The sequence below is a fragment of the Agelaius tricolor genome, unplaced genomic scaffold (assembly GCF_023055355.1).
Source record: "Agelaius tricolor isolate 1412-34295 unplaced genomic scaffold, bAgeTri1.0.p SCAF_9, whole genome shotgun sequence".
Classification (NCBI taxonomy): Eukaryota; Metazoa; Chordata; class Aves; order Passeriformes; family Icteridae; genus Agelaius; species Agelaius tricolor.
The window spans coordinates 1,341,188-1,355,872 of NW_027269269.1; the positions used below are offsets into that span (position 1 = coordinate 1,341,188).

A 14,685-nucleotide genomic window follows, 5' to 3' on the forward strand; every position below is an offset into this window, starting at 1 on the left:
AAAGAAAGAAAAAATAAACAAAACACCACGAACAACAAAACAAAACAAACGTCCCCCAACCTCAGGGAGGGGGCAGAGCCGCGCACACCGCCGCGGCAGCGGAGGGGAGCCCCGTGCCCCGGCTGGAACGGGACAAGAGGAGCCGAGACACGCGGGCTCGCCTCGGCTCCCCGCTGAGCTCCGGCTTCCGCGCCTGAGCGGCGGGGCGGCGTGGCCGCAGGGGCGGGGGGCGGCGACGCCCCGCTCCTCACCGCGGGGCGGCCGCGTTGGTGCCCCCGGGGCGGCGGGGGAGGCGGCGGGGGCGGCGAGGCCCGCGCCCCTCGCGGTTGGCGGCGCGGCGCCGGGCGGCCACCGCTGCTGTGCGGGCCCCGCCGCCGCCCGGCTCCCTGCGCTCACTTTTATATTTGCGCGCCCTTTCCCTGCTCGGTGACGTGTCCCGCCGCGCGCCCAACCCGCGGCGCGCTCTGGTCAGGACAATGGGAGCGCCTGGGCCAATCGGCGCGGCGCTCGGCTTGGCGGCGGCCAATGGGCGCGGGGCTGTGCAGAGAGTAATGTTACCAGCGCCGCGAGTGTGAGGAGGCTGCGTATCGATCCCGCGCTCAGCCATTGCGGTGCACCGGGCTGCACAGCGACCCAGCCAGCGCTGGGGCCGGGCGGGCGGCCGCGGGAGCGTCTCTGGGGCTCGGGGCCGAGCGAGGGCTGCGTGCCGACTCTGTCTGACACGGGTGAGTACGCGCCGGGGGCCGCTGGGCCGGCCGGGCGCGCTCGCCCGCTCGCCCGCCCGCTCGCAGCCGGGCGGTGAGCCTGTGGTGGCCGTCGTGCCGCCGCCGCTGTGCGACCGCGGAGCGCGGGGCAGCGCCGGCTCGGACGCCCGTACACAAAGGCGAGCGGGGCTGTGCCCGGGAGACCCTTTCCCGGGCGGCGAGCCCCTCGGCCGGGGCGGGGCGGGGGCGGCGGGCGACTTCGGGAGAGCGGGGCGGCGGGAGGCAAGGAGCGAGGTGGGGAGAGAGAGGCGGGCGATGGGAACCGGGCGAGCGGCCGGGGGTCGCCCGCCGCGGGGGGCGAGGGCCGCGCTGTGCCCCGCCGTAAGCCGCTTACACGGTACCTCGCCGTGGCCATCGCCGCGGCGGCGGGGCGGGCGGCGGGGCGGCAGGGGCTCCGGGCGGGCCGCGCCGCGCCGCCGGGGCGTTGGGGAGCGCGGGGAAGCGGGGCGCGGGCCGGGGCGCCGCTGGCCCCGCGGCCGCCCGGCTGTAACATGGCTGACGGCAGCCGCGAGCGAGAAAACAAGGCGAGCGGCGCGGAGCAGCAGAGGAGGCGCTCGGGCGGGCGGGGGCGCAGTTCGGGGGAACTTTTTTCTTCAGCAGCCGCCGCTCGCTCGGGCGCGGGGCTGGCAGCCCCGGGGCCGCACAGCTCGGCGGGGCTCGGGAGCGAGCGGGGCGTCCCCGCCGGGGCTTCTACCGCGCTGCCGGGGCTCGGGCAGGCACTGAAAGCGCGCTGGTCCCCCCCATCTTCTTCCCCCCCGCTCCCACCCACCTCCCCCCGTCTCCCGCCCGCCCTCCCTCGGCTGCAATGGCTGAGCGTGTGCGCCAGGGTAGCGGCGCGCTCACACAAAGGGAAGGGAAGGGAGGAAGGAGCCATGTTCTCTGTGCGGCGGCGGCAGCGGGCGACGCCACAGCGGCCATTCCGCGCCGCCCGGGCTGCGCTGCCACCGCCGCCCCCGCGGGCGGGGGTCGCCGCCCGGCCCCGCCACGGCCCCTCTCGGCGGGGGTCCCGCCGCCCGGGCTCGCCGCCCCGCCCGGCCGCGGGGGGTGTGGTGGCGGCGGGGGGGTGGGGAGCGGCCGGCTCTGCTCCTCGGCGCACAAAATGGAAGGAGGCTCGGCGGCGGGTGACCTCCTCCGCCAGGAGCCTGCGCCATGGCGGCCGCTCCCGCCGACACCGCCGCTGCGGCGGCGCGGCCGGCAGGGAGGGAGGGAGCGCAGGCCGGGGCTGCCTCGCCTCATGGCGGCCGGAGCGGGCAGGGCTGGGCATGGGCACGCTCCCCCCGCCGCGGGGGGACGGGGGCGGCGGCGGGAGAACGCTTTGTCCCGCCGGGGCCGGGGGTCGCCGCCGGCGGGCAGCTGCACCCCGGTGCGTGTCCGGCTCCTGGGCATGTGCTCGCCGTTGCGAGCCCCCGCCTGAACGCGGAATAAAACTTACACATGTTCTCCCTAATAACGGGACTAGTTTTTTTTTTCTTTTTTTCTTTTTTTTTTCCTTTTTTTTTTTTTTTCCCTTCCACCCCCAGCAGGTCTCTTGAGGGACTTCAGAAGTTTCCCTCTCCCCCCCTGGTAGGGGAAGCGTCCAAAATGGCGGGAAGGAGGCGGCTTTTAAATGCCAGCCCCGGGGTCGCGGTGCCGAGCCCTGCCCGCGGCCGCCCCTGTCCCCGCAGCCCCGGCCCTGCCCCGGCCGAGCCCCGAGCCCGGTTGCGCTGGGAGCGGCTCCGTGCAGGCAGCAGCGGCTCCTGCTTCTTCAGCCCTCTTGTTTACTTGGTAGAAACTTCAAACCGGACGTGTTTAGTCACAGAGCAGAAATCTGGTTCTGTCTATCCGCCAAACCGATAGGAAATACAGCTTCTGTGGCAATACGGACAGGCACTGCCTGCCCTTTTTTTTTTTTTCTTTCACGCTTTTTTTTTTATCCTTCTTTTAACTCTGCTGAAAAGCAGAGCTTGTCAGGGTGCAAGTGACTTTTTCAGGGAGCTATGAAGAAATACTCCAAATGTCTGACTTGGGTGTGAAAGTCCCAGGAAGGCATTTTTCAGTCCCTGAAAGTGTCAGATAGTGCTCTTGCTGAGCACAGCTCAGCTGGCTGTACATAAATGTTGTGCTTTTCCCTGCATAGTTTATAACGTATTTGACCAAGTCAGGTGTTTCATTCCCATATTTCAATGTATACCTGCAAAGAGTAGGCTTTTGTAGTACACATAAAGTTTGGTCAAACATATGGTATAGAAAATAATAAAAACCATATTTTGTAAATAAACACACAGGGCCTACAGGGAAGAGGTAGAAACATGGGCTGTGAAAAGAAAGAAATCAGTAATCCAGAAGGCCACTGAGATAGGATGCTTGGGTACTTGTTCCCTCCTTTCAATAGTGTTTATTCTTCCCAAGCTTATGATTAATACACTGGTAATAATTGTGGTATGCAGTCTCCACTGCAATACTTGCCTTCAGATTGCTTGGAAGGACAGTTCTTGTTTGCAAAAGACTGTAACTGCATGTTTTCAAGGCCCTTTGAGATTTCAGGTTGCTTACATCCCGGTCACCTCAGGCAGGGATGACAAACATCTTCAGCAAATTTTCCAGAAGGGAATCTTCTTCTCATTGTATGATGTCAGAATACTGCTCCAGCTGGTGCTGTTTGGCATGGCCCTTGGTTGTGACTTACTTTCTGCCCTGGTTGGTTGAAAATACAAGTTTTAAAGGTGTCTCATTTGCTTCATTACAGAAAATCAGCAAAAATGGGTAAAGGTGATCCTAAGAAGCCGAGAGGTAAAATGTCTTCATACGCCTTCTTTGTGCAAACCTGTCGGGAGGAGCACAAGAAGAAACATCCAGATGCGTCAGTGAACTTCTCAGAGTTCTCAAAAAAATGCTCAGAACGATGGAAGGTATGAATAGCTGCTTAAAAAACAAAAACCCCAAAACCTTAAATGGCTGGTTTTTTGAAATACCATTCAAGATTGTAAGTTATTTCTTTGGGAGCTCAGGTTTTGGGTAAGTATAAAGTGTAGTTGTAAAGTAACTGGTAACTATCCATGTCTTACCTTTAGCTCCCCCAGCTGAAATTTTGGAATGGTCTTTGGTATGTTTTTGAATCTTAAAATACTGTTTTGATCCTTATGTGTCCCTTTTAAGGTATTCTGTGATTCTGATTGCCTTCCAGACTATGTCTTCTAAGGAGAAAGGGAAGTTTGAAGATATGGCAAAGGCTGACAAGCTTCGTTACGAAAAAGAAATGAAAAACTATGTACCACCTAAGGGGGAAACAAAAAAGAAGTTCAAGGATCCAAATGCACCGAAGAGGCCTCCGTAAGTAGATTCCTAGCTTTAGGTTGTCTTGTTTGGGACCATCACACTGGTGTGGATCTATAAAATGGTAATTTTATCCAGGAGCTTCAGAAATACAAGAGCGTATGATCTTCCTCACCAGTGGTGTAAAGATAGGTTGAAATTTTAGTTATGAATGCTAAGTTTTTATTTCCAGGTAGGTGGTCCCACTATCAAAGTTGGAGTAATGGCAGCATTTAAAATTAGATGCAAAAATAGACTATGTGTGATTCTGACTGATTCTTCGAATTTCTGTTAAGAGGGTAATTCCAGTGTAATATGGCTGTTACCGTAAAGTAACTGCTGGCCCTGCTCATCACCTGTTGGCTTGAGCAGAATTTTTGCTTGGCAGTCAGTTTAAAATTGGAGGCTTTTGCGCAGAAAGGGTTTGAGGGGTGATCTTCCTCAAAACCAGCCTGGAAAGTTAAAACTTTAGCCACAACATAATGACAGCTGGCTTCAAATTCATCTTCTGGACACCAGCACTTCATTGTGTGTGTATGTGTGTGTTTTGAACTGAGCTAATGCTGAAAAGGACAGGGAAGATCCTTTACAAGCTAATGTTCTTTCTTGGGCTGGTGCTGTGGTCTGGAAATCCTGCTTTTCTAACAAATATTGCAGCCTCGCACCTCTAACAGTTCTGACATAACATTTGCTGCCGTAGCATCATTGACTTAGTCTAATTTCTAAAGCTTTTCTCAGGGTCTGGTGTATAAAGTCTGCCTGTCTGGGGATTCTGCCAGAAATGGGACCAGATGTGCAGCATTACTTAAAAGAAAAGGGTGCATTGAGTTTGCAAAGTGGCTCATTCAGTTCTGATACCTTCCACTGTAATCAATGTCTGTCTCACTTTTAGGTGCCTTCTCCAAAATGCTCTTAAGGAACAGCAGCAAAGGTCCCAAAAGATGCTGCTGTAGTGAAGTCTAAAATTTAAATAATCTTCTTTTACTTTTTTCTCTGTAGTTCGGCTTTTTTCTTGTTTTGCTCTGAGTTTCGTCCAAAAATCAAAGGAGAACATCCTGGTCTGTCCATTGGAGATGTTGCGAAGAAACTGGGAGAGATGTGGAACAACACCGCTGCAGACGATAAACAGCCTTACGAAAAGAAGGCTGCTAAGCTGAAGGAGAAATATGAAAAGGTAACACTGACATTGAGGGACATGCTTTGGGGAGGTCACACCTCAGTTTTCTAGACACTTTTTTTCCTTATTGTGTACCCTGATACCTCATGTAGCAAATTATAGTATGCTAATGACGTAATTCATTAGATTTGTTAAAAAGGGTTGTATGCAGGGGCAAATGATTCATTGGCATAACAGTAAATTGGAGTCCTTTACCTTGAACTGTTTGCATTTGTCTGTAGTTTTGACCTGTTATTGGTGCTTGAATAAATTCTGTGGGCTCTTGTTACTAAATCCATAAGTCACAGCAGAATTTGAGTTGAGTTGGTAGCAGTAAGTAATGCTGGTAAGGAATGAATTGGTTCTCCCTAATTTTGGAGATGCTAGTGAGCATCCTTGAATGTTAGGATAATTGATACACATAGCTGATTTTTAAAATATACTCCAGGAAAATGACAAAACACAAAATGAGATAACTAGTTTTAGGCATGTGTTTTTCCTGGACCTACTTTGTGTCCATGTCCTTTCTAGTAATGAATTTGGTTAATTATGCATATGAAGCAGCTTGTCATACAATTTTTTTAATTATTAAAGCTAAACCCTGCCATTCTAATTGGAGTTGCAGAATTCTGTTGTGCACACAGGACTGTGCTACACGTGGTTTTATTTCTAGAGTTAGATTCCCATGCCAATATGTGGAAACCAAGGGAAGAGGAGGGATGCACCCTGGCATCCCCTGACGATGCTTCACAAGGGGTCAGCGACCACTGTGCTCCCATACAGCACCTATGTCCATTGTGTGCTGTCATTTCCTCTGGGTATTTCTCCTGCTGGCAAACAAATCCAAGTTCAAAATTTTTGCACTGTAGTATGCAAGGTGGAGGCTTGGAGCCCTGTTGATGTGCTGGAGAGGAGTTGCAGATCTAGGAGCTTTCCCACACAATGCTTTCTGTACAGCTTCATAGTAATTGCTTGTACACACAGCTAAGGCAACTCAGGCATTTTTTAAATTATAGAATTATTAGTCTTTATTTGCAGATATTATTTTAATTTTCAGTAATAATGTCTTTATTTCTTAGTCTTACATGTAGGATTTTAAGGGGTAGTAATCTTCACTATTTCACTGCTTGGCCTTTGACTTAGTGGGTATCATATCTTCTCAAAATTTCCTGCTAAGTTTAAGAGAGTCCAAGAGAGCAGTAAGATTAGTGGTGTAGTGTTTAACAGGTGGGGGATATTTGAAGATTTGGACCATCTGTGTGAATGCGTTGATGTTTCTCTCTAGCTGGTGTGTGTAAGCTTTGTAGATAATTCTCCTATCTAATGGTTTTACTGTTTTGGCATAAAGTTGGGAAGTCTTAACTGCTTTTATGACTGTGCCTTCCAGGTATGGTTTTAACTTCCCTGTAGCAGGAACTGAATTTTGTGCATTTCAAACGACTGGAATAAATTTATTGCATGCAGAAGGTGGCAGTGTCTACCCTTTAATCAAGTTCTTATACCTTTTATTTAGTAAACTTCTGTTAGGCAGAGTTCAGTCTAACTGCTCTACGCTGAGGCATAACATTGCAGCTGTTAGGCTGGGTCACTCTGATATCTTCTGGGTGGCTGATCCCAGGTTTGTGCCTCAAACGAGGGTTTCCTGTGCGTTTCTTTAGGCACTGTAGAAGGTAGGGCTAGAAAGGGAACTTAAGAGGTCTCCCTACTCCATTTCCTTATGGGATAGTGGGCTCAGCTGTGCCTTTACCATCAGAGGTAGCGGCTTTTCCAGCCTGTTCCCAGAAGCCCAACAATGGAGATTCCTTAGCAGCCATAAGCAGTGTGCAGCAGCATGCCAGTGTCATTTCTGTGTTAGAGGGTTCCTGTTTCTTTGGCTTCAGTTCACCTCAGAGCTGAAGCCACAGCTCCCTCCTGGTCCTGCCCCAGTGGATGTGCAGAAAGGGCAGGTAGCTGGGTGGCTGCTTTTACAACTGCTCTGTGGAGGTTGCTCAGACCTCTTGGCTGGGTAAATCTTTGAGAGATTGTTCCTGCTTTTCTTCTCCAAGGATATCGCTGCATACCGGGCCAAAGGGAAGGTTGATGGAGGCAAGAAAGTAGTTGCCAAGGCTGAGAAGAGCAAGAAGAAGAAGGAAGAGGAGGAGGATGAGGACGAAGATGAAGAGGATGAAGATGATGAAGAGGAGGAAGAAGAGGAGGATGAAGATGATGATGATGATGAATAAGTCTCTTTTAGAGCAATTTCTTTCTTGTCTATAAAGCATTTAACCCCCCTGTACACAACTCACTCCTTTTAAAGAAAAAAAAAATTGAAATGTAAGGCTGTGTAAGATTTGTTTTTAAACTGTACAGTGTCTCTTTTTTTGTATAGTTAACACACTACCGAATGTGTCTTTAGATAGCCCTGTCCTTAGTGGTATTTCAATGGCCACTAACCTTGCCTGGTACAGTGTGGGGGTTGTAAATTGGCATGGGAGTTATAAAGCAGGTTCTTGTTGGTGCACAGCACAAATTTAGTTATATTTGGGGATGTAGTTCATTTCTCATCTTCAGTTGTCTCTGATGCATCATAAAAAATAATTGTTGTTCTGTTAACTGAATACCACTCTGTAATTGCAAAAAGGAAGAAAAAAAGTTGCAGCTGTTTTGTTGACATTCTGAATGCTTCTAAGTAAATACAATTTTTTTTTATTAGTATTGTTGTCCTTTTAATAGGTGCCCTTGAGAATCATACTTTTTCTTTCTTTTTTTTTTTTTTTTTTCTTTTGAGGGGAACTCATCTTTTGCTTTATTGAATGCCCGTATGGGATCACGGGAATATTACAGTTTTCATCTTTCATATAACCAGCTGATAAACAAAGCTTTGATCTGCATACCCTGCATTATCATGATAGGGTAAGAAAAGAAATATATAGGCATATGATGAAAATCTTCCATAACTGGAAACAACAAAAATTCAATCTCAGCAAACGGATACTTGTTCAGATTTTTGTGAAATGTAATATTCTATTGCGTTGCATGAGTTTACCAGTCTTGGAGAGTTGAGAAGTATAGAGTTCAATTTTACAGAAACTAAATACTTTGGGGGGTGGGGAGGGAGGGAACGTTAAATTTTGTCCTAGAAGGACCCATAGGAAGAGTGTATGTCCATCCGGTGTGGAGACATTTACACGTGTGACTCTGTTACCATGTAATGGAAGTTATATTTGTAAATCTCTGAACACCTGGGAGTGATGAGCGTACCTAAAATGTGTAAAGTTAAAAGCATGAAATGACCATATTATTTTTTGGTGACAGGTCTGGTGATGGCCACGGGCTTTATACCATGAGACTCCTGGTAGCAAAGGGCCCACAAGAAATGATTTTTCTTTCTAAGATTTCTATAAATGGTACCATTATTATTTGTTAAATCTATGTAAATTCATATTTGTATTCTTGAAATTCTAGTTTTAGCCCTTTAAACAAAGTTGTATATTGTCTCAAATTGAAAATGAGATAAGATGTATTTTTCCTGTTAGGTTTTATACCGCACTCTTGATGTTTGCCCATTTTTAAGTTAAATATAGTTGTATGGAAAAGTACATTTTATTAAATTTTGCATTAAAAAGTTAAATGTTTATGGTATACCAACAATGTCTAATTTGGTCAAATACAGTTCTCTTCCAAAACCAAAGCTAAGGGGTTTTTTGCATATTTAGTAAAACTTCAAGTGCTGGCAGCTGTAACTATTTTCACATATACCTGCTTACCAGTTTGGGGGACAATTCGGCAATTTTGTGGTTACAAAATTATGGTTCTCTTAAGTGCCAGTGTTTAAAAACAAACAAAAAAAAAAGCATTCTTGTAATTTTACACGCTTTTGTGATGGAGTATTGTTTTGTTATACAATTTTGACTTTCAGATTCTTATTTCAATTTGCATTTATGTATAACTTCAGGAGAAATATTGAACATCTGAAATCCTGGATGATACTAATAAACTAATAATTGCAGAGGTTTTAAATACTTAGTTAAATGGCTCACTTAATACCCTAAGGATTTGGGGCTTTTTGTGTGTGTTGGTGTTCTCAGATATGTACATCCCTGCTTTCTGTTTCAAGCAGAATGATGCTGTTTGCAAGGTCTCAATATAGAAAGGGTAGGACAGACAGACTTTTTTGTCTCCTTAAACTGGATATTACACATTCAAATGCTCTTAACCGATGACAAATAAATTTTCTGTGCTGAAGGGTTTTTTTGTTTCCCCAGGTCATCAGAGGAAAGTAGACACATTTCTTGTTCTTGGAACAAGCATACTTAATGAGATCCCCATAATCTTGTGCCTTTGTTCTCGGTGCTTGATGTTGACAGAAGTAACTGAGAGGATTCAGCTGAACTTAAAAGAGTAGTGAGCACTTCCCCGGCAGCCAGGCATGGCCTTTGCCTTGCCTTTAGCCCATGGGTAACAAACAGATCATGCTTGAGGCCAAAGAGGGTAGGTAATGTAATTATCAGTGCTGCTTGCTGAGGAGAACAACCCCCTGTATCTCACTGCAGAGGCCAGTGTTGGGTGGGAGATGCCCCAAAGCTTCCCCAGCTCTCCAGAGTGGCCGTGGTTTTCTCAGGAGCACTGGGTAGGTGCCTGTAATTCAGCTGAGCCAGGACATGGATATTGGGACTGAAGCCTGTGTTTGTGTCTGCTGTAAAACTGTTCTGAAACAGTGGAAGTGTTCTTCGGTGAAGAGGAATGCCATAGGGAGATTAATTGCCCTTTTTAAGGAAGAGCTGCTGAGGACTGTTGCTGGAAAGGACCTCCCTGTTCTGCAGCTGTGCTCCCCTGCAAGCGCCAGTGGTTAAATAATCCTCTTGGTCAAAACTGTCTGAGCCTCTCCACCGATAAGTCAGACTTGGCCACTCCAAGATTACTTGGTCAGAGGTCAGTCACTGCTGACACTTCAGCTTGAACCTGCCTCCCCTTGATCTTTAAAAGTGGGTCCTTGCTGTAGAAGAGGGATAATGAGCGGTGAAATTGCAACTGTTTAGGTGGTGGTTCCCTGCAGGGGAGCTGACAGCCTTGACATCACTATAAAAAAGCTTCTCGGGCTTTAGCCTTCATGTAAGTGCTTGTTGCAGAGGTCAAGAAAAAGCTTTTCTAAACAACAACAAATATTGATTGGTCTAGAGAGAACTTGAATGTTAATATGTGGGAGTTACGATACCTTGAATGCCAAATGAAGCCAGACTGATGTTTATGGTTTTTTATTTGAGTTGGTCCTGAAAGGAGCCACCTCGATATGCTAGATATGCTCTGTAATTTTAAGCTGGTTTAACTAAATGTATGAACAGTGTTCATCCCTCCTGCCAAGCTTTCAGTGATCTCACCAGCTCTAGCAAAAAGCTGAGCTTATTTAACAAAATGTTTCTGTCCAGGCAAACGGGCCCCTGGAAACCTAAACTAAGGGACGTGAAGTGGCTGATTTCTGCAGCCTAATTAGGGCACTGCTGACACAGCCTCTTCACAGCTGCTTTTATCAGTGTAACCAGCCCATCCTGGAAAGAAAAGGCTGAGGAACAGCTGGGTCTAGGCTTGCTGGAAAGTGGGAAGATGGATTTGAGTGACTCCTCCAGAAGAGGAGCCAGGTGGATTGCAGCCACAGCATTAGGTTCTCTGGATGGGGGACAAGCCGAGCTTGGAAAAAACCTCTCCTAATTCTTGCTAGCCTAAGGGTTAGACCTGCTGGTTAGCATAAACATTCCCATTCTGCCTTCCCAGCTATGCCTGACAGGAGATTAAAGGAATAAAGGCAATGTGCTGTGTTGGGTTATAATGAGTTATTCAATACAGAGTCCGTAATGGAGACATGGCAAAATACAAAGATAGTGTTTAATACAGGAGATGATTAATTTTCACCATTTCCAGGCTGTGCCAGTGACAGCTGACCAGCTACAGGCTTTTAGGACTCAAATGTACCAATCATTTTATTAATAACAGTAAAATGCCAAATACTTTCAAGCATTCCTCCATTATATTCTTTAGCTTACGAGTCTGTACTTGTCTGCAGATCACATCTTTTTGGGGCACTTTAGCAGAAAATAACTGTGACATTTTCCTTTGGCAGGCTGCAGCAGACATTATTTTAGCACCTGAAATACATTCAGAGACATTTCACAAACATGCTAAGTCCAATGGAGTGCCTAAATGTGGGTGTGTATCAATAAACTTTTCCCCAGACTTAGCTACTGGATTGCACTCTACATCTGAAAAGCACTTTGAGGTGGTCTTAATTTAGCCTAGTATAGATCCACTTTAAATTAACACCAGCCTTTATTTCAAAACAATGTACTTGCAGGCAAGCTGTCAGACTCTATTCCAATGTTTAAATAAGAAAAAGCAGGAAAAGTAAATCCCTGAGTATTTTATCATTTTGCTGAAGTTGTCTTGTATTTTTATTTTGTAAATGTTGTGTGTGCCCTGGCTTTTCTTTTGACAGTACTTCAAGCTGAAAAACAAAGATGGATTTTTTTTTTCCCCCCGATGAATTTATTATGAAGAATGAAGGTCAGATTCCTCTTACGGCTGCTTTGTGCTGTTGAAAAATACAGTGTGGCTTCTGCTTCAAGAGCACCTAATTTTGAAATCCATCTTGCTGAAGCAATTGCTATTAGAGGTGACCCACAAGAGAGACGAGCCTTCCCTTTTGCCACTCTGTGATGGAATAAAAGACTAGAGTGATAAATTAGCTTAGTCTACCTGTTTGCCACATCAGAAGCTCCTTCCCTGCAGCAGGAGTGCTCGAGATCAAGCTAGGCAGCAAGAGGCAGAGCAGCACAGAGCAAGGAGGACAGACAGGCAAATGTGGGGGTTTTTTTTAAACTACACCTTTTAAAATTTTGCCTCTATTGTTAAAAAGTGTTTGACTTAAATGACGGTCATTTGGCACAGAGGAAGTTTATCCACGTGCTTCCAGCAGCCTTTCACCTATTAAGGCAGCAAAAGCTCAATTCATGTATTTCTGACCTCCCAAAAGTTCCTCAGTAAAAACAGGAAGGACCAAGCGCTACAGCTTGAATGCCTGGAAAGGACCCATCTCCCTGCACATCTTACAGCAGCAAGAGGTCACCATGTAAATGCTTTTTCCAAGAAGCCATTCAAAAAATCAGGCTTATGGAGGGGAAACCGAGGACGTGTGCTGCTGTGTTTGGCAGGGGCATTTGTTACCAGGGATAAAAACAATTTTGAAGAAATGTCTGGGATGACATTCCTGACCCCTCCTGCTCCTTCCCAAAATGAAATGAAGGAAAACAATGAAAATAATATTTTTAATCTGAAGAAGTCTTCCTTGCCAAAATGCTGGGATTGACCATGCTCTTCCTCATTCCGTCCCCAGGGAAAGTTGTGCATCCTTGGGACACTGTGCAGCAACACTACAGATGGCGTGGGGGACATTGATGGCAACTGGGGGAGTCAGTCCCAGCAGCCCTCTCCGTGCTGCCAGTTCACTCCTGGTGTTGGGGAGACACTGAGAGTGAAAACTCCCGGGAAGAGCATCAGGTCATGCCCGGGCTGGGTGCCTCATGCCTGGCTTTGAAACGCAGGTGCAGAGGGAGCACGGGGTGGTGGGCTGCAAGTAGGGATAGCAGGAACCAGCCCTCTGAAATCTCAGCCACGCAGCTGAAAGTAAAATCAGGGTGCTCTTTAAAACAACTCTCAAATTTGTGTGGTGGTGATTCTTAGAAGAGAGAATTTTCTTGCAAGACGTGCGCTGGTAAATGATTGACTAACAGTGACTCATGTTTTATTATCAGACTTGACTGTAGCGGCGCTTACGCTCGCTTCAGATTTGTTGACACACATTTCTCCTGACGCCTGCCAATAAGGAAGATGCTGTGAAGCAGCACTGTGATGTAAAACTGGTATGGGAAAATGCAGGTGAGGGCTGATCACAGCCTGAGCCCCTCGGCACCAGAGCGGCTTTTGGGAAGAGAGGGATTGGTTTTGCAATACCAGGCACCGATGGAAAGTGCTGGTGGGTTTCTGCTGCGGGGCGCTGGGAGGCTCGGCACCCACGTGGGTTGTCGGGGCGTTTCACTGGACTGATCCCTTAGAACCTGCCTGAGACTGATGTCTGGTCCCAGAGTCACACCCCGGAATGTTTAAGTGGCTCCCAGTGGGAGGCTGACAGTGAACAAAACCCCACCTTGCACCAGCCCGGCGGTATCCGAGTCTCCTTCCAACACTGTTTCCTTTGAGGTGGAAGAAGGAAGTGATCTATTTTTGGGGAGCATTCGCACCAGATGTTTGCTGATGGCAACACTGTCTCTATCACTGCACGCTCTGCTTCCGCACAGGAGCCCCCGGGCTGTCCCTGCCTGCCTCTGCCACCATTGACCCTGTCCCTTCCTCCTGCCCTGCCTGACCTCTGCTGCTGGCAGCCCTGCTCCAGGAGGAAGGAGTGAGTTCACCTCCCCCAGCGGCTGGGAGCTGGATCAGCATCCTCCAGGTAGGACAGGAGCGTTTTCCTGCTGCCCCACCACCCCCAGGCAATCGATGCCAGTCCCGTGGGGCCAGGGCTGCTCAGGGACACCCCAGTACTGGGAGCAGCACTTGTCTTCCACAGACCCATGGTGCAGAGGGGTAAACCATAATGTTGCTGCTGTCACAAGGGTACAACATTCTCAGGATGTGCTGCTGCCTGGGATTGATGTCCCTGGTCTGCTGGCCTCGACACTCATCTTTGAGTCCCCTGTTCCTTCTGACGTGGGTTTTTCTTTCCATCTGAATCACTCAGTATGACTTTGGAGCACAATGGAGCTGTGATTTTTTTCGAAGCCGCCAGCCTGCAGGAAACAGAAGGTCTCTGAATAAAAGGGAGGCTCTTGTTACAACTTCCCTCTTATTTACTGTTCCCAGTAGCAGAGAAGTAAAAAGACAATGAATGAAATGGAGGATTAATCGCGCGTAGCACTGAAATATAAACAAGGAGACAGCGCGTTCCAGAGTGCTGCTCCAGGCAGTGGCTCGTGCCCACAGTGTGCAGAAATCTCTCCTCACTGAGATCTCCTGGATTTCATGAAAAAGGCCAAAAGGCAGAAGAGGCTCCACAGGTGGTTTTTCAAAGGTAAACTTGCAAACTGGGTATTCTCCATGGACTTTATTCAGTGCTCTCAAAACTTGAGATCAAGTTGATAACCCCTGTGCTTAATCACTGGTCCATGACTTTTGCAGAGGCAACTCCCTATTTTCCTATTTTTCTGTATTAATTTTAAAACAATAAAAGTTCAGGACAACTCCTTTGTCCCACAGAAGACTTTTAAAAATGCTTCAGAGAGAACCTACTGTGCTGCACAGTGTGTAGCTCTGCTCCTAAAAGGGGTGTGTGATCATTAGCCTTGCTCCCTTTTCCGCTTGCTTTGGTTGCCAAACACCAAAGGATTACTAATCATGTTCCTTATTTATTTTTTTAATCAGAGATTTACCTGTATTTGATTTCCAGCTATA

The 14,685-nt window shown here is 48.0% G+C and overlaps 1 protein-coding gene and 1 long non-coding RNA gene across 2 annotated transcripts in view; one reads left to right on the forward strand and one right to left on the reverse strand.

Annotated features, from left to right (window-relative positions):
* The first annotated feature begins 546 nt into the window (after nt 1-546).
* On the forward strand, nt 547-9,210 carry HMGB1 (high mobility group box 1). Its single transcript, XM_071433975.1, has 5 exons — nt 547-725; nt 3,490-3,652; nt 3,928-4,073; nt 5,055-5,229; nt 7,257-9,210. The coding sequence occupies exons 2-5, from the start codon at nt 3,503-3,505 to the stop codon at nt 7,431-7,433; spliced, it is 648 nt and encodes a 215-aa protein (XP_071290076.1). The 5' UTR covers nt 547-725; nt 3,490-3,502; the 3' UTR covers nt 7,434-9,210.
* A 1,841-nt stretch (nt 9,211-11,051) lies between these two features.
* The window catches only part of LOC139593262 (uncharacterized), a 76,097-nt gene continuing 72,463 nt past the window's right edge, over nt 11,052-14,685 (reverse strand). The window contains exon 5 of the long non-coding RNA XR_011680234.1: nt 11,052-14,024. This is a non-coding gene — a long non-coding RNA (uncharacterized lncRNA). The remainder of the gene's footprint in view (nt 14,025-14,685) is intronic.